Source organism: Crinia signifera, chromosome 11 (genome assembly GCF_055691185.1).
Source record: "Crinia signifera chromosome 11, ASM5569118v1, whole genome shotgun sequence".
NCBI lineage: Eukaryota > Metazoa > Chordata > Amphibia > Anura > Myobatrachidae > Crinia > Crinia signifera.
Genome location: NC_139227.1, coordinates 106,063,599 through 106,091,386, shown reverse-complemented (window position 1 = coordinate 106,091,386; position 27,788 = coordinate 106,063,599). Strand labels below are relative to the sequence as shown.

Here is a 27,788-nt window from a genome sequence, read left to right as displayed (position 1 = left end):
GTTTTCAGGCGATCCAGTGTAGTATGGCTGTAGACCTTAAATGCGCTTAAATGTACTTCTGCAGCTTGTCCAATCAGTTGCCGTTTTCCCTGTTACCACAAGGGCATTGCAGAGAAAATTTACCGCAGTATGGCAAGTGAAAGAGTATTGAAATAAAGAAAATAGTGCAGAAGGGGGGAATATCATGCAGTGGTCCCAATTCTGCTGTCCACCATCTTACTGGATATTGGGTGGTGGATGAGAGCAAAACAAAACCTCCCTTGAGACAGCTGATGTTCTGAATATACAGAGATGTATAAGTGAGTTATCACAGTAATTGGATAAACAGAACAATTATATTAATAGAATGTACCCTCCATCCAAGCAGAGCCGTATTTTCGTATGGGCTTAATGGGCAAGTGTATAAGGGCCCTATGCTGATAGCTGAGGATCCCCTTTTTCCAGGGATACCAGAATTTAGAAAATTGGCCCTGGGGAACTGGAGGTATCCAACTTCAAAGCAGCAGTCCACATCTGACCTATTAATTGCACTTCCCAGTCATATTTCTCAGGTTCTCTATGACTTAGAGTTTTTCTCAGAGTATATTCCAAAAGCTAGGTCTTTCCCCTTTCTGGCGACACTAGCGGCTTGCCTCTATCATGCCCAGAACCAGAGATATCAGCCTTCCAGCAGCCGGTCCCTGCTCCAGCACCAAACGTCTGGTGTACAGTTTTATATTTTTGTCAATGGATTGCTCTGGCTCCTGATCTCTTATCCCCAAGTTCCGAGCACCTCCTAAAAGTTGGGACTCAGGTTTTTATATTATTGAAGGCTAAGAAATCTATTTCCAGATAATGGCGATATCTGCAGTCAAACATGCTGCCCTTCCACCGGAAAATGACGAATATTAAGCCCACTCCATTATCCAACCCTCCCCTGCGTATAAAACACCCCCTACCTCCCTGGAAGTCATTTACAAGGGACCCTTCATTCAGCTCAGTGCCCCCTTCCACACGTTAGTGTTCTCCCTCCCACCACCTGTGCAGTAAAGGAGTACAGTAATTAGCAGAAGTTACTGCTCCAGGACCTACATGTTGAGTGGAAGATAGAGCACCCCCTGCCACCCGTGGGACATCACAGCTGCTGCTTATAGCACCCCCCACCCCTAGGAGGGGAGAATGGGTAAGGGCCCCAGTGCATTGCTTTGCCCAGGGGCCCACACTGCTGTTAAGAAGGCCCTGCATCCAAGTCAAGGATAGGGCTCCGGGTGTCAGTATGTGAAAGAAACCGATCACCCTGTTCACCCGGGGATTGTTAGGAATTGTCAAACAGGTATATATCCATATATCTAAACACAATGGTTAATATAGTATAGATTAGCCAGACAATAAACCCAGGCAAGATATTAATGAATAAATGCCGTGATGCAGGTGAAGAGACTTCTGAAAATTAGATTGCGCTCACACTTAAAGACAATTAAGGTTGTAATTATCCCTTAGCATTATTGCTAAACCTCACTCTGCTGGTGCTTCTGCAGTGATCCCTCAGTGGTTATTAGCACTTGCCACATTGTACCATTTCATCATCATCTCTTTGACCAATCACTTTCTCTCTGCAGATTGGGGCACCTCACCCTGCTGCGGCACCTCACCCTACTCCCAGGGTTTCCCAATCCCAACTGCGTGCCCAACCACAAACTCTCTGTTCTGCTGGCTTGTTTCTTTTTGAGCATGATGCTGCTCCACCTAGTGGTAGCCTCCTTAACTGCAACATATATTAGTGCCCATGTAGTTGGCAATCACAATAAGAAAAACATTTATTTGATAGCTAATTCCAACAACTTTTTCCAGTATTAATTATTCATATCATGGGATTTTCTCAGTTACAATCTCCCTGCTTGAAATTTATAGCTGTTGTTAGCTGTAATTGCCCTATGTCTAAATGGAGTTAGTTTGTTTCCAGGTTATTTCATGCAGAATCGTTCTAATTTCTGTGTGATGCACTTCACTGAATTTCACTCCAGTGTGGCCGTGTGATCTGGGGTTTTAAAAATTAGACTTAATCAGATTCTATTATGTCATTTTATTACTTTATATATGTACATTTGTATACCTTTTAAAGTTAGTAATAAAAAAAAGGGTTATGCTGATGACCACATTTGCCCAGAAGCAAGCAATCTTTTGCGGTGTCCTCTCTCTGTCAGATACAGAAGAAGCTGGCCTTTACAGCTTGGCTTGTCTTCAGAGACAAGCTATCAGACTGCATTATCCGCACTCACCATTTCCTCTGCACCTCACTTTGATCCTGTGGTGTGGTCCGGAGGAGATTGGTTGTCTGTGAGTGAGTATAATCCCTTTTTTGCTCCCAAATATACATTTTTAAAGCAATATTTTTTTAACAATAGTTTTCAATAGATCATTGGAATGGATTAGTAAAGTCAACTGTAATTTAGGTGTGCAAAAAGTGTAAAAAGCTGAATTTGGGGTTGGCACACTGGAGGTCACTTCACATTTGTAAATGCCAACTCCAAATTCTAAAACACCTGTCCCATCCAGGCCCAGCAACAGGGGGGGGGGTTCAACTGTGACTGGCCTTGATGATTTTAGGGGCTCCAGAGGCATGGCTGCGGCATCATTGATGTATGCCATCTGATGTGTGCTCTGTCCTGGTCGCCTGTATACTACTGTGTCACAGCCGGATGTACTGTCTGTGCCCCACAGCCTTCCGCTCGGCCACCTCGGTCTGCTCGGCCATCTACTGCCTGTCCCATGGCCGCTCATCTCGGCCATCTGTAGTGAGGTGGCCGCCTGTGCTGTGCATGCACCCTATCCGCTCCTGCTCAGCTGTCTTTTGTGCACTGCAGGCACCCAGTGAATGGAGAAGTCCAAGAGATCTTCTGGAGCTGGGTGTGGAGGGAGGTGAGATGGCAGGGTTATTGCATACGTCCCAACATCTGAAGGCAGGCAGTCAGGACAGCTCTTGCATCTTTTAACCTATCATTCTGCACTTTTCTAAATTTCAACACAATAATGACATGTAATTAGTGGCCCAATTAAGCTAATCAAAAACTTCCAAATACCTTATTAGTCATTGCTGCAGGCGAAGTGCAAAGGTATCTGTAACAAGCCTCAACAGTTTTACCTTAAAATAACGATTTTATTCCTGAACTGAAGCTGCAAGAAAAATGGTAAAAATTGTGAAATTGGCCGGTACCAATGGAATCAGCCAATACACGATACCTGGCGCTCTAGATTGGAATAAATTTATATACACATAAAAATATATATAATATTCCACCAGCTGCTGCACGTGCCAAATGAGCTAGCCTGTGCTCATACAAATAGGAAAAGTCGCAGGGGGGGGCAGCCAAAAGAATAAGGGTAGTAGTTCTCCAAAATATCTGGACGTAGCTTCCAAAAAATGATGGTGCTGTTGCCAATACCAATCAGATTTAGATGAGAGAAATCATAAACAGAATCTGATTGGTTGCTATGGGCAATATCACCTCTTTTCATATTTAGAAGCTTTAGTAAATAAAGCCCTAAAAGTCTAGTGCTGCTGAAGCAACAAGTTCACTGATATATATATAGTCATGAAACAGGGTTAGTTCCACCAGAGAGTGCTGTATTTCTCAGGGCAAAGAGAACCTGATGTACTGCAAAGCATACTTGCCTACTTTTGAAAACTAGTTTCAGAGAGATTATAGATGGTAATAGAATTTTGCAATGCGCGCCATTGAGGGAGCGTGTCATGCTCCACAAGGGCGTGTCTAGTTCCATATATGGAGAGATTGTGAAAAGAGATTGTGAACGTGGCACCTAGAAGTGTGGGTGTGTTTCAGGGAGTCTCCTGCAGAATGCAGGAGGGGAGGTAACTATGATGTAGAAGTACAATGTGGGCTAGGTGACATGAGGGAGATTGCTAGACTAACGAGGGAGAGAGGGAGATTGCTGCTATTTCAGGGAGTCTCCTGCAGAATGCAGGAGGGGAGGTAACTATGATGTAGAAGTACAATGTGGGCTAGGTGACATGAGGGAGATTGCTAGACTAATGAGGGAGAGAGGGAGATTGCTGCTATGTCAGGGAGTCTCCTGCAGAATGCAGGAGGGGAGATAACTATGATGTAACAGTGTAATGTGGGCTAGGTGACATGAGGGAGATTGCTAAACTAATGAGGGAGAGAGGGAGATTGCTGCTATGTTAGGGAGGGAGTCTCCTGCAGAATGCAGGAGGGGAGGTAACTATGATGTAACAGTGTAATGTGGGCTAGGTGACATGATGGGAGATTGCTAGACTAATGAGGGAGAGAGGGAGATTGCTGCTATTTCAGGGAGTCTCCTGCAGAATGCAGGAGGGTAGGTAACTATGCTGCAAAGCCAGAAATGGGTCTTTGAGGTGTGCTTGGGGGAGAGACGGGTGGGCTCTTAAGCATACTGCTCCGGTCCAGATGTTCAGACCTGCACAGCCACAGGTGGGAACTGAGCTAATTGCAGTAGAAGAGATTTAAGCTTTCCTAAATTCACACCTCCCAACATGACCCACTGCAGGAGGGACACAATGCTCTGTTTCTGGACTTCCCTCTTAATGTATGATTGCCAGTATGATGTTGTCAGACTGCATGCAGGTGTGTGACCGGTACCTGAAGCTCCTTTTCTTCTCTTGACACTGCCTGTCTGCGACCTTCCTGCTTCACTCGCCTGCAATTCAGAGGGTGGAGGGGCCACAGAACCCCGGAAAAGCAATACCCCAAAACACAACCACACAATGTTCTCACCACATGTGAGGGCGGTGATAAAATATTTTATTATGCAGCCAAAGAATCACTGGTCACCGCTATAAGGAAAAGTAAATGATGCAATAGCAGTAACAACAATTGGCAATCAATTACAAAAGATTGTGACACTGTAGGCCGCAATTCACACAATAAACTGCACATTAATTATGCTAAACTAATTCAAGCAACAGTACAATCAACTTAAATCACAGTTAAGAAATATATGCAGTGAATAATTCAGTGTAGTATAATCAAGAACAATCACAGATCTGTATAAATCAGCAACAGTACAAAGCAGTAAATTCAGTTCGGCAATAAGCAATGAGTCCCTGAACTGCACAGTTCACTATATGTAAGGTTCCTTTGGCCTAAGTGCACCGTATTGCTCTGAAGTAGTGGTAGGATTTGGCACTCTGCCAGCCCCTATATACAGTGTTGTTACATTGTGAGAAAGCAAGCAATTATTACCTAATTCACTCTCACTTGTGGATTACAAATACAGTAAACCCATTGCCAGGATACTCAGTGCGGGACTCCAATCTACAAAACAAAAATAGACACTTTGGTTATAATCACTACCTAATAATTAGAGAGACTAATGCTGCTTTCCCACTGCAGACCAGTTTAAAGTACTGGTAATCTTAAATGGTATTTTAAACGGTATTAGCATTCCCACTGCAGCAGATTACCGTTTTAAATACCATTTAAGTACCATTCCCATTGCAGTGAACCGTGTAAAATGTAGAGTGCCTAACCCCCCCTTCCCCCAGTGTAAAGAGTGCCTAACCCCCCCTTCCCCCAGTGTAAAGAGTGCCTAATCCCCCCCCCCCAGTGTAAATAGTGCCTAACCCCCCGTACCTGCCCTGTGCCCCCACCTCCCCTCCCCTTTTACTTACCTGCACGGGGATGCAGGGCAGTGGGGAGGCAGCGGGGGTCCATGCAGGGTCCATGCGGGGTACAGGCAGTCCCAGTGCCTGATGAGACCTAGTAGTTCTCACTTTTCGCATATGTAATGAGTGCACGTGCATACTAATGAGCCGCTCATTACATATGCGCATATGTAATTAGCGGCTCATTATTATGCACGTGCACACATTACACATGCACAAAGTGAGAACTACTAGGTCTCATCAGGCACTGGGACTGCCTGGAGGCTAAATAACGTTTAAGAGGCATTCCCACTGCCTCTTAAACGTTATTTTAACGTGTAGGACTCTGCTTTAAAAACGTGTTGAAATACCATTTAACTTCTGTCACTTTCCTACTGCAGCCTTAAAATGGTAAATTGCGCTGAAAATCGACAATTTACCGTTTTTTAGCTGCAGTGGGAAAGGGGCATAAGTAACAGTTTACATCTGCAGCAGGTATAATATTGCACAATAATAAAATAGTATTTTAGCATATAATAGTGATAATATTGTCATTTTTATGTCATGTGAAAATTGTAACAGTATATCTATGCTGAATAAAAAAAGCCGGTGATCGGGATTCTGGAGTTCAAAATCTTGGTGCCAGAATCCCGATGAGTGCCCACAACACTTGCGCTAGAATCCCAACATCAGTGGAGAGCCCAACACCTAAATCCTTACAGTCAGCATCCAGATTTTAAGTATGCCAGGGTACTCTAGAGCACTAGTGAGGGTATTCTGCCTATAACAACCACCCATTGTTCCCCACACTGGTACTTAGGATGCTGCCAGGACTTAAGCACTAGGGGCTGATAAAATTGACAAAAGATTGCTGTATATATAGCTGGAATAGTATTATTAAACAAGAACAACACAGCAGGGACACAGTTAACTGGAGTATTGATGTAAAGCAGTAGATATATTCAGGAAACTTTAATAAGTTTGAAAGTTTATTTTCACAACTACATACTTGTCAAATTATAAAATAATAAAAATAATAATAATAATAATATTTTCTGTGGACTGGGTGCTCGAGATCACTTTCCAGCTGTAATCCTGCAAAAGAGGATATCAGTGACCCCTTTGCAAAGATATTCAGGCCACACAACCAAGACTGGTCTGAAATGACCATCATATTTTAAAAGGACAGATGAGCTGGTTGCAGGCAAAGAAGGTGAAAAGGCTGTGTCACAGATCGCACTTTCTTGAATAGCTCGAGAACACCGTGGGAATGCAGTGGTAAGGGCCCATGTTTAGGGGTGTGTCCAGTCACCAGGGGGGGGGGGGGGGGGGTGTCCAGCTGCCACAGAAGCTTGGCTAACCATAAGAGAGTGCCTAAGCCCTTTGGTACATTTGGAACCTGATTCCTGGAGGAGGTGGGGCTTACTGTGGGCCAGTCCAACCATGGTTTCAACAGAGAGTATATGTATATACCTCCAGGTACAAGAAGATCTTATATGGGCTGGTGCAAGGGTCATGGTAATGAGGCTGGGGTTGCAGTTCAATGGCAGAGGAGGAGCAATGCAGAGCTCCTGAAAATTCAAGATGCTGTTGAAGTCCTGTTTGTATAGCAGAATACATGATAGATTGCTGTGGCTGTCATGTAGACACAGAGAGAGAATGGGAATTAAAAAGTGATCAAAGAGGTAAATATAGACGGATGAGATGCAGCATCACTCTGGGCTTGGTTGTAGGATAAACAGCATTATCATATACGACAAACAACAATATAAACATAACATAAAATCATTTGTTTTGTGACCTTGTAAGAGACTGTAAAGGCCCCCATACACTAGCCGATTTTGGTCAGATTTCAGCCAGATCAGTCGGATCTGGCCGAAATCGGACCAAAATCGGCTAGTTTTGATGTCCCCTCAGATCCGATGCGCGGTCCCATGCGCATCGGATCTGCGTCGGGTGGTCGGACCTGCTGCACGTCCGACCACCCGACTTGGGACCTAGTGGGGCGGTGGAGGGAGCAGGGGGGGCTGGGGACGCTGCGGGGGACACGTCTGTGTCCCCCGCTGCTGGGGACAGCGTCTGTGCGGCGAGAAGGTAGAGGGAGCAGGGGGGGCTGGAGACGCTGCGGGGGACACAGGCTGCATAGAGCCGGGCAGGGGGAGCCGGCCGGGAGCTGTCAGTAATGAATAAAAAAAAAAGCCCATACAATGAATGGGCGGCCTGTGATTGGCTGAGCGCTCTCTCAGCCAGTCAGCAATTGGCTGAGAGAGCGCTCAGCAGCCAATCACAGGCTGCCCATTCATTGTATGGGCTTTTTTTTTTATTCATTACTGACAGCTCCCGGCCGGCTCCCCCTGCACGGCTCTATGCAGCCTGTGTCCCCCGCAGCGTCTCCAGCCCCCCCTGCTCCCTCTACCTTCTCGCCGCACAGACGCTGTCCCCAGCAGCGGGGGACACAGACGTGTCCCCCGCAGCGTCTCCAGCCCCCCCTGCTCCCTCTACCTTCTCGCCGCAAAGACGCTGTCCCCCGCAGCGTCCCCAGCAGCGGGGGACACAGATGTGTCCCCCGCAGCGTCCCCAGCCCCCCTGCTCCCACCAGCTCTCACCTCTTAGCCCCCCCCCCCCCCCTGCTCCCCGGGTTTTTTACATGTGATAAATCGAGACGATTTATCACATGTAAAAAATGGCACATCAAGTGCCAATCTAATCAAGCTCCCCCGGGGAGCAGCCGGGGAAGCTCAGGGGGAAGTCGGGGGCGACTTGTCCTAAGGACAAGTCGCCCTAGTGTATGGGGGCCTTTAGGCAGATGATTCACAGCTTGATAAACAGCAGATTGTGCTGACATGCTGTGAGACAGCTCAGACTGCAGCTAGCCAGTCCTGGCAAGGATTGCACAACAGTAACTGATTATCAATCCGTGGAAGTGTTTCTGCACATTATGATCCCATTTGGATGTACAGTAGGGGTCAGTAGGACACATTATAAAGCAACCTGCTCAATGAGGCAGATGACTTTCACGGAAAAGGCTTACACCAGTTTCTTATTTTCAGGTCTACATAAACTAGATAATCTATATAAAAAGTCTACAGACTTTGGGGGTTATTCAGACCTGATTACATACCTCCTAACACAATTTTTTTTCGCGGGACCGTCTAGTTTATTTGGGATGGTTCCGCCTCCCGCCTAGGGCTGGCACTGCCCTGCGCTGAATAGACATCTATTCCCGGAGACAGACGGGCTGAGGGCATGGCCATTGGCTCTGAGAGCTGCTGGCCATGCCCTAAACAGGGGAGTGGCTTTGCAGGAGCGCCGCAAGCATAGGCCAAGCCCCTTTGCCTCTAGGCCAAGCCCCAAAAATTTTGGTCCCGCATCATGTCTTTCAGAAGTTGGGAGGTATGTGATTGCATGGCTGCTACTTTGCCAAGCCCTGCAATAAGGAATACACCACCCAGCCTGTCCAAGGCTTAACATTTAGCAGACCTGTGATAAGAAGCAAATCCATTTGCTCACCATCAAATGATTTTTCCACTGTGTGCAGTCTGTGCATAGTCCAGGACTTACTTGGTGGCTGCCATACAAACAGGCTGCTCGGGGCTGGAGCTAATGTCACATGACTTCCCTTCAATGGGCATGCCTGCATTTTCCCTGACACTCCCAAAAAACGTCCAGTTACCAACCACAAACTTGCATACGACCAATGATCAAAAAAGTAGCAGGATTTTATTGCAGGACGCATGCACAGTGTATGATTTATCGATTAGGTCTAAATAACTCGTTCTGGACAGATGTTTCCATTTGAGGATTTTACGGAGTCATTTGGACAGGTGATGACCCTACTATGACTGCAACACCTCCCTTACATGGAACAGCAGAATAACAGATACATAGCTTTAAAAAAAAAAAAAATGTTTTAAGTAGACAAATGTCTGTGACTCTATTCGGTGAGGGTGAAGTCAGTTGTTGAAATCAGAACAAGCCAACATATTTCTGAGAATGTTATCTAATTCTGATCAAAAGTAGAGAGAATAAACTCTGACAAGTAAATCCGGGATGTGGGCGATTAGCAAAACACAAGATGAAACTGCTGAAAGAGCTGTTTACTGTGGGAAACTGGGCGGAGTACAGGGACGCTGACAGCTGTGCAGGGCCCAGGTAATGGGAGGGGGAGTGGCCAGTGCAGGGAGGTGTGGCCAGCCCCTCCTCCTTAGGAAATATAAAAAAAAAAATTTGGTATTATGATACATGGGGGGGGGGGGTGCGGGGCTGAGAGATGCCGGCGGTATGCAGCAGCCTCTCTCCACAGCACAGCACACCATCAGTTCTCTATAGGAGCCCCCAGTGTATGTCCACAGTCCCCTGACGACTGATTGTGAGGATGCTTAGCCTAAATCCTGCCTGGGAAAATGACTTACAAAATGGTGAAACTAGCATCGCAATCATTTTATTGCAAGCTGCCTCTCGCGGGTCGGTGTCATTCATGTTCTGTTTGGAGTTATATGTTCTCTCCGGATCAGAACTCTGGGTTTTGCTGATCCACCTTGCCTGGTTTTCATGCATACCTCAGCCTTTGGGTGTGGCTGCCTCCTAAGCCACTGGGTATTTAGGTATGCTCCCACCATTGAGAACCTGACGGTTATAGCCTTGTTAAAGTCCTTAGTATTCCTGTGATTCTCATAGTATTTTGCTGGTTCCTGGTTATTCCCATGTTCCTAGACATTCTCAGATTCCTAGCTAACAACTGTCTGTGTATACTCCAGAGTTCAGGTTATTCCAGCCTAGGGATGGCCATCGTTGCCATTGCCATCGATGGTTTCCATCGATGGCAATTCTGCAACTGGCCATCGATAGTGCTAAACTATGCAATGGATGACATCGATATTTTTACATATCGATGGTCATCCATTGTGTTTGTTTGATTGGCCTGCGGCAACTAAGGATCCTTTGATAAAGCTACCTGGAGTAGCGAAACCGGTCAGGAACTCACCATCCCCAACTACTCTCACATAACCAAGGACCGTGGGATTGCAGACCCGAATACTTCCATTTTGGATACAAACAAACACACTTGCCATGGAAGCTAGAGGTTGAGGACATCATCCCGCTTTGTCAAAGTCAGCGGTTGGAGCTGGTAATTTGTGCCATCTTTGGGCCACTCCTGGACGAACCATCTTGTCCTCCCTCCATATTGCTCAATTGGGGAATTTCATTGTTCCACATGGACCTTTAAAAATGGGACTCTCCTGGTCATTCCACAACCAATTGTCCGGTTTGGTGAGATCTTTTAAAGTTTCTAACTCTCCCATCTTTTATTGCATCATAAATTGTTTTAATACTGGCGTAGTATGTTATTTTAGAAATGTAATAAAAACCTTGTAATAGATCTACCAATCTGTTTTTTTTTATTCAATTAGTAGCGCTGCTCATCCCCCCCTTTTTTCTGTATCTCATCCCATACTTATTAGTCCTGTGTATATTGTTGTTTGTTTGTCTCATGGCAATTGCTAGACATAGGCGAATCTAAGGGGTGGTTCGGGGGTACACCGTACCACCCATTAGACTGCCGCCCGCCGCCGCATACACATTTGATAGAAATGACAGCCGGGCAGCAAGAGCTGTGCACTGCCCGGCTGTATAGTCACTGTCTAAGCCAGGGCTCGACAATCCCCACATCCCCACACTCCCCCACCCGCGGAGAACCGGCTTCTGAGCAGTGTCAGCGCAGCTCCAGCCCAGCCACCCTCCTGCAGCTGTCATCCTGCTGAGCGGCGTTCAGCTCATCGTCAGTAGTTTGTAGCTGCCGGCTATTTGAAACCTGCACCCCTGCCCAATAGCTCTGCAGGAAGCAGTGTCAGCGTGACTCCAGCCCAGCCACCCTCCTGCATTTGTCCTCCTGCTAATGTAAGTTTTACTGTGTGGTTGGCCGGCTAATTTGAATCCTCTCACCTGCCGAGGATATCCATGTGAACCCCCCTTCAGCATATCTCGGAGATCTGGACACCCCCAACCCATAGTATGACAAACATCCATCCGCTTGCAGTTCTGTGGTCCTTCTGCCCCTGTCATATATATTATGACAGGGGCAGAAGGACCCTGTCATAATATATATGACAGGGGCAGAAGGACCACATATATATTAGCATATATATATATATATATATATATATATATATATATATATATATATATATATATATATATATATATAGTTGAAATAACGGATGGCACTCAGGAGACTTGTAAAAACGTGCTATATTTAGCTGTGCAAAAAACGACCAACGTTTCGGGGTGTATACCCCTTTGTCAAGGTGCTAGTGAGAGGTTCTCACTGGCACCTTGACAAAGGGGTATACACCCCGAAACGTTGGTCGTTTTTTGCACAGCTAAATATAGCACGTTTTTACAAGTCTCCTGAGTGCCATCCGTTATTTCAACTATACCCATCCCTCTGTGGAAGGGCACCGGGGCAGCTGACCAGACAGCGGAGTGCCGGGCCGCAAACTCCCTATATATATATATATATATATAGCATATATATATTAGCATACACGAACAATTTTGTGTTTGACACAATTGTTCCATTTTTTATGACACTTGCATTTGTAAAATGTGTCATGTTTAGAGAAGTCACGCACATTGCTGTAGAGATATTTGAGCAACAGTGCGAGCATGACTCCCTAAAGTCAAATTAAAGAGACAGAGGGCGAAATGTAATAGGGTGTGATTTTTGGTAAAAATCGCAAAAAAAATAGACCAGGTTCTGACAGGCGAATTTGACAGAACCATGCACAGATCATTGAGATCTGTGCATGGTCCTGTTAATAAAAATGTGTAAAAGTGTTTTTATAAAAAAAAAACGGCGTAGGGTCCCCCCTCCTAAGCATAACCAGCCCCGGGCTCATTGAGCCGGACCTGGTTCCAAAAATACGGGGGGACAAAAAGCATAGGGGTCCCCCGTATTTCTGAAACCAGCCCCGGACTCTTGGACCGGTCCTGGTTCCAAAAATACGGGGGACAAAAAATCTGGGGGTCCCCCGTATTTTGAAACCAGCACCGGGCTCCAACAGCCCACGGTGTCATGCCACAGCCGGGGGACACTTTTTATACAAGGTCCCCCGGCCAAAACATGAGCACCGTGGCTGGTCAGCCTTGGACGGGGTACCTGGAGGAGTGGGGACCCCCCCAATAAAGGGGTCCCCCCCCCAGGCTTCACCCGTCCAGGGCTGAAGCCCGGGGCTGTCACCGGCGTCCGTGGCCAGTGGACGCCGGCCTGATAGGGTTAAATCGATCATACATATCATTACATTGCTTTATACCGGAGAACTACAAGTGCCAGCAGACCTCCCCCGCATGCTGGGACTTGGAGAACCACAAGTCCCAGCATGCGGGGCATTAATGGGCCCGCTGGGACTTGTAGTCCACCTGTAAAAAGAATGTTTATAAAAAACACACACAGAGAGAAGTAAAAGTTTATTACACACACACACCTCACTTTTACACCAGCGTTACTTACCATTCCTGGATCCAGCGCTGGTCTGGCTGCTTTACAGCCGGCTCCCCCCGCACTGACAGGCAGCGGGGAGAACCGGCTTTCTCCGTTGCCTCTAACAGCTTCTGTAGCGCTGTTCCAGCGCTACAGAGGCTGAGAGCGCGATTGGCCGATACGTCTCCATGGAGACGCATAGCTCAGTCCTGATTGGCTGAGCTATGCGTCTCCATGGAGACGCATAGCTCAGCCAATCGCGCTCTCAGCCTCTGTAGCACTCGGACAGCGCTACAGAAGCTGTTAGAGGCAACAGAGAAAGCCGGTTCTCCCCGCTGCCTGTCAGTGCGGGGGGAGCCGGCTGTAAAGCAGCCAGACCAGCGCTGGATCCAGGAATGGTAAGTAACGCTGGTGTAAAAGTGAGGTGTGTGTGTGTAATAAACTTTTACTTCTCTCTGTGTGTGTTTTTTATAAACATTCTTTTTACAGGTGGACTACAAGTCCCAGCGGGCCCATTAATGCCCCGCATGCTGGGACTTGTGGTTCTCCAAGTCCCAGCATGCGGGGGAGGTCTGCTGGCACTTGTAGTTCTCCGGTATAAAGCAATGTAATGATATGTATGATCGATTTAACCCTATCAGGCCGGCGTCCACTGGCCACGGACGCCGGTGACAGCCCCGGGCTTCAGCCCTGGACGGGTGAAGCCTGGGGGGGGGGGACCCCTTTATTGGGGGGGTCCCCACTCCTCCAGGTACCCCGTCCAAGGCTGACCAGCCACGGTGCTCATGTTTTGGCCGGGGGACCTTGTATAAAAAGTGTCCCCCGGCTGTGGCATGACACCGTGGGCTGTTGGAGCCCGGTGCTGGTTTCAAAATACGGGGGACCCCCAGATTTTTTGTCCCCCGTATTTTTGGAACCAGGACCGGTTCAATGAGCCCGGGGCTGGTTATGCTTAGGAGGGGGGACCCCACGCCGTTTTTTTTTAAACTTTTTTTTTTTGGCACAAAATCGCATTTATGAAAATGCGCTCAGTGAGAACTGTCATCAGTCGACCCTCATGTTAACAATTATATAGACATTGTTAAATAGATTTCACACCAGTCGGTGGATTATTGGTGAACCACATATATATAGTTGATTTCACCACCAGTGATAGCCACCGATAAATAAAATTGCTGGCCGTCATAGTGGTCGACACTAGTGTCAACCTAGTCCAATAAAGCCCTCTTTCCCACAACAGCTTGTGGAGGATTGAGGACCCATATACATACAATTGACCTCATCACTAGTGACGGCCACCAACAATTTGGATCATCGTAAATCTGCTGGCTGTCATACTGGTCGACACCAGTGTCAACTTACTTAAAAAGAGTTGTTTCTCTATCTGCAACACAAACAGCAGCCCAGGCAGACACTCAGGGAAACTATCAGGGAACCATTTCTGAATTTATGTGTGGTTTGCACCAAAATATTGTGTCACCCTATGGATATATAATAACCACACCAATGCCATTTCTATGCGCCCTTGCACAGGGGAATCTAGCTGAGAGACACCACGATATTTTAATTAATAATATAATATTACAAGAGGTGTCGCGTCAAAACGTTGTGTTGAATCAGTGAGCCGCCATTTTTAAACACATTGAGTACATGTTTTGTTTGTGTGTTTTTATATTTCGCTATCTTAAAGATTGTTAATAAAAGTTAACTTTTATTCGTGTGAGTCCCAGTAGGTGCACCATATATATATATATATATATATATATATATATACATACTTTGGTACTCTTTACCTAGAAGGGCGCCCATCGCGGGCATCGCATGTACATCGCATGCCATTATAATGGCATGCGATGTGACCGATGCGATGCCCGCGATTTTACATAGAAATACATGTTAAAATGTAAATCGCGTCTGTCGCATCGCATGCGACCAAAAAATCGCATGCGATGCGACCGACGCGATTACCGCGATTTCCCATAGGGAACAATGTTAAATGTCCCAATTGACCCGATTTTCCATAGGGAACAATGTTAAATGGCCCACAGAGGCCAAATAGGCACCCTGAAGTGTGAAATGGCCCCCCAATTGTTAACGCCACCCCACGATCAACGTGAACCCGAAGCGTGGCGAGCGCAGCGAGTCCGCAAGGGGCGGCGGTACGCGTCCTACGACCTTTTCATACCCCCACTATCCACGTCGGCGTGGAGTTGAGAATAGAAAGTGTGGCGAGTGCAGCGAGCCCCGCGAGGGGACGCGGATACCTTCACAGGTATCCGCGTCCCCTCGCGGGCTTCACAGGTGTCCGCGTCACACTTTCTATTCTCAACTCCACGCCGACGTGGATAGTGGGGGTATGAAGGGGTATGAAGAGGTCGTAGGACGCATACTGCCGCCCCTCGTGGGCTCGCTGCGCTCGCCACGCTTCGGGTTCACGTTGATCGTGGGGTGGCGTTAACAATTGGGGGGGCCATTTCACACTTCAGGGTGCCTATTTGGCCTCTGTGAGCCATTTAACATTGTTCCCTATGGAAAATCGGGTCAATTGGGACATTTAACATTGTTCCCTATGGGAAATCGCGTCTGTCGCATCGCATGCGCGACCGACGCAATTTTTTATCTTGCGATGCCCAAGATCAAAATCGTGGGCGCCCTTCTAGGTAAAGAGTACCCATACTTTTCTCTTCTTGTTATATGCTAGAGCAGGGCTGGGCAACACCGGCCCTCCAGATGTTAATGAACTACACATCCCAGGATGCTTTGCATTAGTTTTGCTATGTGGCCATGCTGAAACTGATGCAAGGCATGCTGGGATGTGTAGTCCATTAACATCTGGAGGGCCGGTGTTGCCCAGCCCTGTGCTAGAGACATTGGTTTAGTCTGGTGGACAGGTTGCTAACCTATCCGCAATACTTTGGTAATAGTTTGTTTGGTTTGTTGCGACAAATTAGCATTTAGCGGTAAGGGCTGCATATCCTTTGTTTTGTCTTAGTCTGAAAGGTTGCATATCTTTCTTCATGTTTATGTTGAGAGCCTCGTCTAAATTTTGCATGTCTCGTTTTTCCTCTTACTAGTGCCCTGATTCAGTTGGGACTTTCTGTCAATGCAAAAGACCAGGTGGAGCAAGGTTGCAAATAGTGGTGAAACCTAAGACCTGTGCAGGTGCCAGTTGAATCAGGGTATAGTAATAGAGTCAGGGTCAGGTGCTGCTGTGGCTACACCATCTCGGCCATAGAGGCACATTTCTGGCTTAAACTCTGAGTACACCCCAGAGTATCCTAACACATTTCAGTGGTTTCTGAGTTTATCTCCGTCAGACAAGAAAACAAATAGACAGACTTTCATTTATAAGATGTATAGATAGAAGATATCGGGCCTCATTCAGCAAGTGATTATTGAATGACCGTGCAGCGACAATTAGCAAAATAATATACAAGTGCATAGAAGGCGCAGGGTAGCTGCAGCTTGATTGGCAAGAAGCTGGTGTATAGGGGCGGAAACATGATGTTTTCTGGGTGTGCTTGTGAAAATGCAGGCATGTCTAGGTAATTTCCGATGGGTCTTTGTCATTAGCAATGACCACTTCCAGCCTGGTTCTTGGGCACATTAGGGGAAGTCCTAGACTGGCGCAGATGGAAAAAAAAGCTGTTCGATGGTTCATTTTTTTGTGAATAGATCTGTGAATAGATCGCTATTTGCAATTAGGGAAGCCAATCCCAAGGCACTTTTTCCATTCCCGGAATTCAGGATTGAAAAACGCTCAATCCCGGGATCCCTGAATTGGCTTCCCTAATAAAAAAACACCCCAGCCGCCCTGCATATTTACTTACATGGACGGGTGCGTGCGTGAGCCGAGTGGGCAGGTGGGCGGAGGTTGGGCGGTGCGGCCGCGAGCCGGGTGGTGCTAAAAAGATCAAAGTGGAGGGGCATGAGGGGGATTTGATGCCATGTAGATCATCACAACGGAGCTCTGACATATATAGAGGCATGAGGGGGTCAGTAGCGCACGCAGGGGGGTTTCTGAGTACCCAGAAACCCCCCCCCAGGAGTCTAAGGACACTAGCCTGAAAGCTGAGGGTCCCCTCTTTCCAGGTGTACAAGAATTTTAAAAATCGGCCCTTGGGAACCGGAGATATCTGACTTCAAACTAGTGGTCCCCATCCAAGCCTGTTAATTGCTCTTCCCAGTCAGATATTTCAGGTGTTGTCTGACTTAGAGTTTTTTCTGAGGGTATATTCCAAAAGCTGGGACTCTCCCCCTTTGATGAACACTAGAATCTTGTCTCTACTGTTCCCACAACCAGAGATATCAGCCTTCCAAGCAGCTGGTTACTGCTCCAGCTCCACACACCTGGTATGTAGTTTTATATACTCGTTGGCAGATTGCTCTGCCTCCTGAACTCTGATCCCCTAGTGCCCAATAGCATTTGGTAGGTGGGATTCTCTAGTTTTTAATTCCATTAAAATCTAAGAAATCTATTTTCAGGAACTGGAGATATCTGCAATCAAGCAAGCTGTCCTCCCACCAGAAAATAATGAATAATAAGCCCACTCCACTATACACCCCTCCTCTGCATATTAAACATCCTGTACACGTTCAACCCTGGAAGTTATGTATCAGGGCCCCTTCATTCAGCCCAATGCCCCCTTCTCCCACCCCATTTCCCACCATCTGTACAGTAAAGGGGTAATTAGTGGAAATTACTGATCTAGGCCCTACATGCTGAGCGGTTGATATAATACCCCCTACCACCCGCGGGACATCAAAGCTTGCCCCACCCCTACCGCTGGAGGATCGATACAGGCCCCAATACATTGCTATGCCCAGGGGTCTACACTGCTGTTATATATATATATGTGTGTGTGTGTGTGTCTATATATATATATATATATATATAAGTCTACAAGTCTGTCGCGGCCTGGCACTCCCTTGATCTTGGCAGCAACCTGGGTGCCTTCTGGTTCAGTAGGTAGGTAGAAGATGAAGCAGGCAGCGGCACTCCATAGGTTTTTTCAAATCGTGTATTAGTCACAAAAAGCCAAAAGCCAACGTTTCGGGGCTGGCACGCCCCTTTGTCAAGGTGTGGGTGAGTAACATATATATATATATATATATATATTTTATTATTATTTATATAAATTTGGTCTATCTATAATACTTTCACTGACCCGGCATATACTGGGTCACCTAAGTGTCCATCTCCGTGCTTTGCTACGCCCCTCTGTAAACCCCCTTCTGAAAATTCTGCGTTTGCCCCTGGGGTGTGATGCCAAATAAAAGGGGCATTACTGAATGACTGATGTGAATATTCAAATTTTCTCTGTAGAGCACTGCGGAATATGTATGTGCTATATAAATAACCTAATAAATATTGTATATATGTATAATATATATTAATATATATTCTTTATAAAATCATCATTGTCATCATTGATGTCTCTGTCATCATCAGACCAAGAAGAAATATAAAAATATTTGGGGGTTTATTTAGTAAGATAGGAGTCCTATTGAAGATGAGATGTTGCTATGGGCAACCAATTAGATTCTATCTATTATCTATATATTATCTAGAAGGTGATACATAAATAAGAAGTAGATAGAGATTGGTTGCTATGGGCAACATCCCATCTTCAATAGAAGTTCCATCTTCGTAAATTTACCCCCATTTGTGTGTCTGTAGACACGTTGATGATAAGGCTGAGCCGACCAGCTTTGCTGCTGTCATAACCTAAGTAGTGGACATACTGTATATCCTGCTGCCTGCACTCTACTGCCCTCCTGTGGCCAGAAGCTTACCCTTAAAAGCCTGGTACCTGCAGCAAGTTCTATAGCTTATAGTACCAAATGTATGTTCTTGACAGCTTCTTGCAGCTGAAAAGATGACAGGAAGGAAGGAAGGTGAAGCAAGTGCTCTGCTATCCAAGTCTGCACCTGAATAATACTAAAATACTAAAATGACTAAAAAGGCAAAAAGGGTCTGGAGATGCGAACTGTCCCTGGAAAATACTCTGGCTGCAGTACTGTCTCCTCCACTGTGACGGGAGCTGAGTGCGGCACGTAACATAATATCATTGCGTTTCTATGAGCCGTAGACACATGGCGATGGGATCGTGCCAATAGCCACGGGAGTACCACATGGTGATTGGGGTCAGGGCTGCCACTAGATATTGTGGGGCCCGGGACCGCCCACATAGGGCGAGATGTATTAAAATACATCACCGCCCTTCGCCACCCACCCGCCGCGATGCTGCCGCATATGTACTAACATATGCGGCTGGCATCGCGGTACGGTGACGGAGGCCCCCTGCGATACCTGTGCGGGGGTCTCCGTCACCTCCCTGCTGCCTGGCTCTCCCCTCACGCCGGGGACAGCTAAGCAGGCTGTCCCCGGCGCTTCCTCCTCCCCCCTGCAGCCGGAAGGATGTCCGGCTGCTTCACTAGGGGGAGGCAGGGCTTACCTTCCGGGGTCCAGGAGGACCCTTCAGGAAGGTAAGCCAGAGGGGGGGTCGGCGAGGCGGCAGGTTTGCGTCGGCGGGCGGCGAAAAGAACCCCATAGGCTTCTATAGGGTATCGCCACCCAAAGGTGGTGATACCCTTCACTGCGGTATCATTTTTGATACATAGGAAAATGCGGTAAAACCAGGGTTTTACCGCATTTTCCATTTGATACATCTCGCCCATAGACCGCCCCCCCAATTTTTTTTTAAGAAATATCAAACAATTTAAAAAAAATTCCGTGATTGTGCTCTATATATATATATATATATATATATATATATATATATATATATATATATATATATAGCACAGCTGGGAATAGCAGGCACTCCCTCACCTGTGTTGCTGGCTCCCCTGTGAGTCCCCGCTGGGTATCCCGGGTCTTTGATATACTAGGGCGGGTGTCCTCGGCTGGCTGGTGTCCTTGACTGGCTGGTGCAATATCTGCATATCCTGAGGTTTTGCAAAGCTGATGATGATCTTATGGACTTATGGATTTTAAACGAGCATCAGTAATTAATGTTAATTACCGATGCTCTTTGAAATCTGTCTGTCAAAGCCTGCTTTGGAAAAACCATGGCATAGTACATTTGGGTGCGTTATATTGTATATGGTAAATACTGGCTGCTTTATTTTTACACTGCAATTAAGATTTCAGTTTGAACACACCCCACCCAACCCTAACTCTCATTGCAAATGTTACATCTGCCCCACCTGTAGTGCAGCATGGTTTTGCCCATTAGAGTGAGATTTTGCTTTTGCGTGCCAACCTGAATTAGGCCGTAAGTAAGCAGTTTGATGTATTCAGGTGAATCTAATATTGTTAAATACTGCCAACACTAGCAACTTCTTTGTTATTTGAGTATTTATGGTTACTGTCTAATCCATTGGCAATGATTTAAAAAGGGGGAAAAAGGGGGAACTGCTGTTACATGAGTTCTGAACTAAGATTTAACAGTTTACATTTTTCTGCCATAACGGTTTAGATCATTTTACCGAATATAAATCAATACATCGATGATCTTAACGGTTTATTGATGTTTCTCTTTGTTCATTTGCTGGTGGAGGTCTATTGCTTTGAAGTGTACAATTGTTATTTCATCATATCATTAATGTAACTTAATAATATCATATCATTTTCTTCCCTATATTAGCACTGACTGTCAGGTTCATCACAAAACGATTTATTGGAGATTATGATCCAACACTTGGTAAGTAAAAATCTATCTACTGTATCTGTCTATCTGTCCATCTGTAAGTATGTCTATGTATCTTTGTTTCTATCTTTGTTTTAAATTCATCTCATTTTTAATATTTGTGGGTAAATGTATGCAATGTGCATACATTTAAAACACCATATGACAGTAATGATGCTTAAATTCATTGATCAAACTGCTGTGTGTGTGTCTCTATGGACCAGCACATGTCAAAAGTATCGCTAGACATCAATTAAAAAAATCTCAGTCACAGGTACTTTTACAGGGATTGGGTCAACACCGCAACAGTCCTGCCCCCAGAATGCTGGATCGGATTGCTGCAACAATGTTAGCCACTGTGGAAAAAGTAGAGTGCTTACCCATCTGGAGAGTGACCCATCCAGGGAGATGTATATGACAGCAGACGGGGAGAGACAGATTACAGCCTCTCTGTATGGTCTGGACCATTCCATTTTTTTTACCACCTCCTTGGATCATACACAAAGGCTGTAATTTCTCCTGCAATGTTTCCTCGATGACTGCTGTCGCATAATCCTCCCCCAGATGGGTACAGATGGGGAATTACTCATATCTCCGCAGTGGTTAAGATTGCTGCAGGAATCCGGTCTGGAGTACCGGAAAACCTTTGTGTTTTATCCATTAGACCCCTTGAAGAAGTCTAATGGACGAAACGCATAGGATTTCCCACATTGACCTCCTACTTCAAAAAGATAAGGTCATTCTTTATGTTTTATTCATTGTCAATTGTTTTTATGCTATATAAATAAAATACTATATTTTTTTAACTTTTTTTTTTTTTCCTGATTGCTATTACTTCTATAAACTGTTTCTGATAGCCCCACTTTAAACACCTCTACACGTAACTTCTGACAAGGTCACTCTTATTTTTCAACATTGTGCAAGCATTAAGTAGTCTTTGTTTGGTCGAGATGCACTTAAATTCTGGGATTCATCCCGCCACACATCGCGGGATTTGTTAATAAATGCATATGCACTAACATATGCTATTATTAAATCAAAGGACAGCTACTGATAAGAGCCAGTGGTGCAAGTAAGATTTTTTTCTTGGTGGTACTGATAGCCTCCACCAAAAATGGGCGTGGTCATGTGTCATGAGGGGGCGTGGTCACACAAAGCTAGAGGAGTGACTAAATGACAATAGTAGCATGGCATCAGGAGACAAGGAATGAGAAACAGGGAATGACTGGGTGGGTTGGCTCTTGCTTGGGGGAGAGCAGGACAGCTTGTGCTTACAATTGTGGAGCCTGCTCTTCATGCTGTCAGCACCGCTAATGCCTGTCAGTGTGACAGGCTAAATCAGCAGTAGCCGATAGCTGCATCCATCACCAATCATAACGCTGGGTGGGCGGGCTGCGGATGCATTATATTTAGACTTAAAATAAAAATAGAATTGACAGTGGGTCAGGGGGTAAGTGGTACTGCGTACCTGCAACATATTTCTTACAGGTACTCCGTACCACGCCGTACCCCCTTACTTGCAGCACTGATAAGAGCTGACCATTGCAATGCGCACCCAATCACTAGAATCCTGGGTCTGCAACCTGGGAGTCCCTCTGCGCATGCACACAGTGACGGCGGCCGCCGCAGGGCATGCTGGGAGTGATCCATGATGGATTCCTCAAACAGTACTACGGAGTGAAGGCCATAGGCATCTATAGGGTAACGACAGCTTTTTCTGGCCTTACCCTCAACACCAAAACCATGTGCAGGGTTTAGTGCACTGGGAAATGTGGTAAAACCCCCCAAAACTGGGGTTTTAACGGCATTTTTCCTTTAGTGCATACCGTCCTTGGACGAAGATGTTTTTAAAAAAAACAATTATGTCTGATACAGGTGTATGCATATAATATCATCCATGACTTGTAGAAAGCAGTTTTTATTAACAGTTTCTTATATAGCGCACACATATTCTGCCGCGCTTTACAGAGAATATTTGAACATTCACATCAGTCCCTGCCCCAGTGGTGCTTACACTCTATATTCCCTACCACATGTACACACACACACAGACATTCTAGGGTTATTTTTTGGGAGCCAATTAACCTACCAGTATATTTTTGGATTGTGGGAGGAAATGGATTACCCAGAGGAAACCAACGCAAGTACGGGGAGAATATACAAACTCCACACAGTTAGGGCCATCGTGGGGATAGAACCCATTACCTCAGCGCTGTGAGGCAGTAATGCTAACCATTACACCATCCGTACTGCCCCGTATATATAACACATGGTGGGAATAGAACCCATGACCTCAGTGCTGTGAGGCAGTAATACTAACCATTACACCATCCGTACTGCCCCGTATATATAACACATGGTGGGGATAGAACCCATGACCTCAGTGCTGTGAGGCAGTAATGCTAACCATTACACCATCCGTACTGCCCCATATATATAACACATGGTGGGGATAGAACCCATGATCTCAGCGCTGTGAGGCAGTAATGTAACAATTACACCATCCGTACTGCCCCGTATATATAACACATGGTGGGGATAGAACCCATGACCTCAGCACTGTGAGGCAGTAATGCTAACCATTACACCATCCGTACTGCCCCGTATATATAACACATTGTGGGGATAGAACCCATGATCTGCTGTGAGGCAGTAATGCTAACCATTACACTATCCGTACTGCCCCGTATATATAACACATGATGGGAATAGAACCCATGACCTCAGTGCTGTGAGGCAGTAATACTAACCATTACACCATCCGTACTGCCCCGCATATATAACACATGGTGGGAATAGAACCCATGACCTCAGTGCTGTGAGGCAGTAATGCTAACCATTACACCATCCGTACTGCCCCGTATATATAACACATGGTGGGAATAGAACCCAAGACCTCAGTGCTGTGAGGCAGTAATGCTAACCATTACACCGTACATACTGCCCCGTATATATAACACATGGTGGGGATAGAACCCATGACCTCAGTGCTGTGAGGCAGTAATGCTAACCATTACACCATCAGTACTGCCCCGTATATATAACACATGGTGGGAATAGAATCCATGACCTCAGTGCTGTGAGGCAGTAATGCTAACCATTACACCGTACATACTGCCCCGTATATATAACACATGGTGGAGATAGAACCCACGATCTCAGCGCTGTGAGGCAGTAATGCTTACCATTACACCATCCATACTGCCCCGTATATATAACACATGGTGGGACTGGAACCCATGACCTCAGCGCTGTGAGCAGTGTTCCCTCTAAGCTGTGCGCGTGTGCGCGCGCACACAACTCGCCAAGCCTGCGCACAGACATTACACCTGAGCGCACAAATGTTAAAATCTTGTTTAGTATGCCACGAGTTTAATAAGGTTGAAAATCACTGCTATAGCCTATATGTGTGGTGTGTTAAGTCTGTAAACATTCAAATTGCTTTATTAACTCAACAGAACTCGAAACCTAGGCCTGTATACGTTATGTGACGCACAAAAATGTACATTTCCTTCCAAAGTTGCACAGCCAATATCTTTTGCCGCACATAGCCTTCGTAAAATTAGAGGGAACATTGGCTGTGAGGCAGTAATGCTAACCATTACACCATCCGTACTGCCCCGTATATATAACACATGGTGGGGATAGAACCCATGACCTCAGCGCTGTGAGGCAGTAATGCTAACCATTACACCATCCGTACTGCCCCGTATATATAACACATGGTGGGGATAGAACCCATGACCTCAGCGCTGTGAGGCAGTAATGCTAACCATTACACCATCAGTACTGCCCCGTATATATAACACATGGTGGGAATAGAATCCATGACCTCAGTGCTGTGAGGCAGTAATGCTAACCATTACACCATCCGTACTGCCCCGTATATATAACACATGGTGGGGATAGAGCCCATGACCTCAGCGCTGTGAGGCAGTAATGCTAACCATTACACCATCCGTACTGCCCCGTATATATAACACATGGTGGGAATAGAATCCATGACCTCAGTGCTGTGAGGCAGTAATGCTAACCATTACACCATCCGTACTGCCCCGTATATATAACACATGGTGGGAATAGAATCCATGACCTCAGCGCTGTGAGGCAGTAATGCTAACCATTACACCATCCGTACTGCCCCGTATATATAACACATGGTGGGGATAGAGCCCATGACCTCAGCGCTGTGAGGCAGTAATGCTAACCATTACACCATCCGTACTGCCCCGTATATATAACACATGGTGGGAATAGAATCCATGACCTCAGTGCTGTGAGGCAGTAATGCTAACCATTACACCATCCGTACTGCCCGTATATATAACACATGGTGGGGATAGAACCCATGACCTCAGCGCTGTGAGGCAGTAATGCTAACCATTACACCAGCCGTACTGCCCCAGTTTTGAAACATATTTTTGATTGTGATGAAAAATAAAAATGTGGTAAACCTATTACTTCATTATTTTATGCCTGTGTATTATAGAGCAAAAATCTGTTTCTTAGCCAGCTGCCTGTGATCATGGGTGCTGTGATTTTCCACTTGTATAATGCTTGTTACTACTTCCCAGATTCTGCTACACTGATTAAATGATCATACACTCAGTCCTTATCTTCAGAGAAAATCTCTGGTACAATGCTCCCCCCCCCCAATACTATACATGGGGGGGGGGGGGGGGGGTGCAATTCTGGTTCACTCCTTCTGGCCAATTCCTTCTCAAATGGACAAAACCATGTGCACTGCGGGTGGGGCAGATGTAACTTGTGCAGAGAGAATTAGATTTTGGTGGGGTTTTGCATCAAAGTGAGACCTATATTGCAGTGTAAAAATAAAGCAGTCTGTATTTTCCCTGCACATAAACAAAATAACTCACCCAAATCGAATTCTCTCTGCACATGTTACATCTGCCCCACCTGCAGCGCACATGGTTTTGTCCATTTAAGAAGGAATTTGCCAAAAGGAGTGAACCAGAATTACCGCATTTATTGGGATGGAATCTGCTTGTGCTGCGGATAAAGCTCTACTTTTATTACAAGTCAGTTATCCTGTGGATTTACTTTTATTAGATATTTAGCTTTTTTCAAAAAAATGTCCTATGTTTTTAAATCATGAATTTACAGATGGAGCGGGTCTCTTCTTTGCAGGGGATGGCGATGGTGACGCCAGCCGCCATCCCCCGCCACCCGCCATCTGTATCTGCGAAAGGGTCCCGTCGCCCCGCCGCACGGCAACTGAGCTGGGCTGCTGGCGGATCGCCAGCGGTGACGTTCTGGCGATTCGCCAGCAAGAGGGAACCTGGCTCCATCTGTATAATACCTGCTTATTTTTGTCACTGTAAAGGTGGCCTCTGAATAACCTTGTGAGTCTGATTCAGACCTGTAGACTGCCTACAGTCTATTCCTACTTTCGATGCCGAGGCCGTGCATCGGGATTAAATCAGTATCGGGAGTGGGCAAAAACGGTGCGATTTGCACTAACTAGCGATCGATTTTGATTATCTTGTCAAATTGATAGCCCGAATCGCACCTGCAAGGCGCTCCACCCCCCAGTCCCGGTGTCCAAGGCTGCAGCCTAATCAACCTGTTGGCAATGTTTTTGGTGGTGGGCCTAGTATGAGATCACAGGGATAAAAACAGGGTGGAAGTGCACCGTGTGCCAGCCACAGGCAGGGCCGGACTGGGCCCAAAAATCAGCCCTGGCATTTTGAGCACACAGGCCCACCTGTAGTAGGCGGGACCCTTGCACGGTAAAGCCGTGCGGCAAAAAGGGCGTGGCCTCATGGAAAGGAGGCATTTCCACTGCCCATTACACATTATGGACACACCGTAATTCCCATTACACAGAATGGTGCACACTGTAATGCCCATTACACAGAATGGTGCACACCGTAATGCCCATTACACAAAATGCTGCACACCGTAATGCCCATTACACAAAATGCTGCACACCGTAATGCCCATTACACAAAATGCTGCACACCGTAATGCCCATTACACAAAATGCTGCACACCGTAATGCCCATTACACAAAATGCTGCACACCGTAATGCCCGTTACACAAAATGCTGCACACTGTAATGCCCATTACACAGAATGGTGCACACTGTAATGCCCATTACACAGAATGGTGCACACCGTAATGCCCATTACACAAAATGCTGCACACCGTAATGCCCATTACACAAAATGCTGCACACACTGTAATGCCCATTACACAAAATGCTGCACACACTGTAATGCCCATTACACAGAATGGTGCACACTGTAATGCCCATTACACAGAATGGTGCACACCGTAATGCCCATTACACAAAATGCTGCACACCGTAATGCCCATTACACAAAATGCTGCACACACTGTAATGCCCATTACACAAAATGCTGCACACACTGTAATGCCCATTACACAGAATGGTGCACACTGTAATGCCCATTACACAGAATGGTGCACACTGTAATGCCCATTACACAGAATGGTGCACACTGTAATGCCCATTACACAAAATGCTGCACACCGTAATGCCCATTACACAAAATGCTGCACACACTGTAATGCCCATTACACAAAATGCTGCACACCGTAATGCCCATTACACAGAATGGTGCACACTGTAATGCCCATTACACAAAATGCTGCACACCGTAATGCCCATTACACAAAATGCTGCACACCATAATGCCCTTTACACAATATGCTGCACACTTATGCCCATTACATAATATGATGTAACGCTAGGCTGACAACACAAGGGGAACATATTTAGCAATAACAACAAATACTGTACAATATGTGGCCATTTGAACTTAGAAAAAATTACAAATAACACTACTGTCATATATATCTATATCTCTATCAGTAGCAGGGACTGGCGCTCCCTGTACTGCCATATGATGCTGCTGTGCCATCCAAGACCAGGCCGGTCAGTAATATACAGCGGAGAGGGTGGCACTCAAACAGACTGAACGATGAATAGTGAAAAATAAAAGC

At 46.0% G+C, this 27,788-nt stretch overlaps 1 protein-coding gene across 1 annotated transcript in view; it reads left to right on the top strand.

Annotated features, from left to right (window-relative positions):
• Positions 1 to 27,788, top strand: part of LOC146045356 (ras-related and estrogen-regulated growth inhibitor-like) — a 62,376-nt gene that overhangs the window by 14,771 nt on the left and 19,817 nt on the right. Inside the window, exon 2 of the mRNA XM_083164125.1 lies at positions 20,756 to 20,812. Coding sequence (XP_083020251.1) covers positions 20,756 to 20,812 — 57 coding nt within the window. The remainder of the gene's footprint in view (positions 1 to 20,755; positions 20,813 to 27,788) is intronic.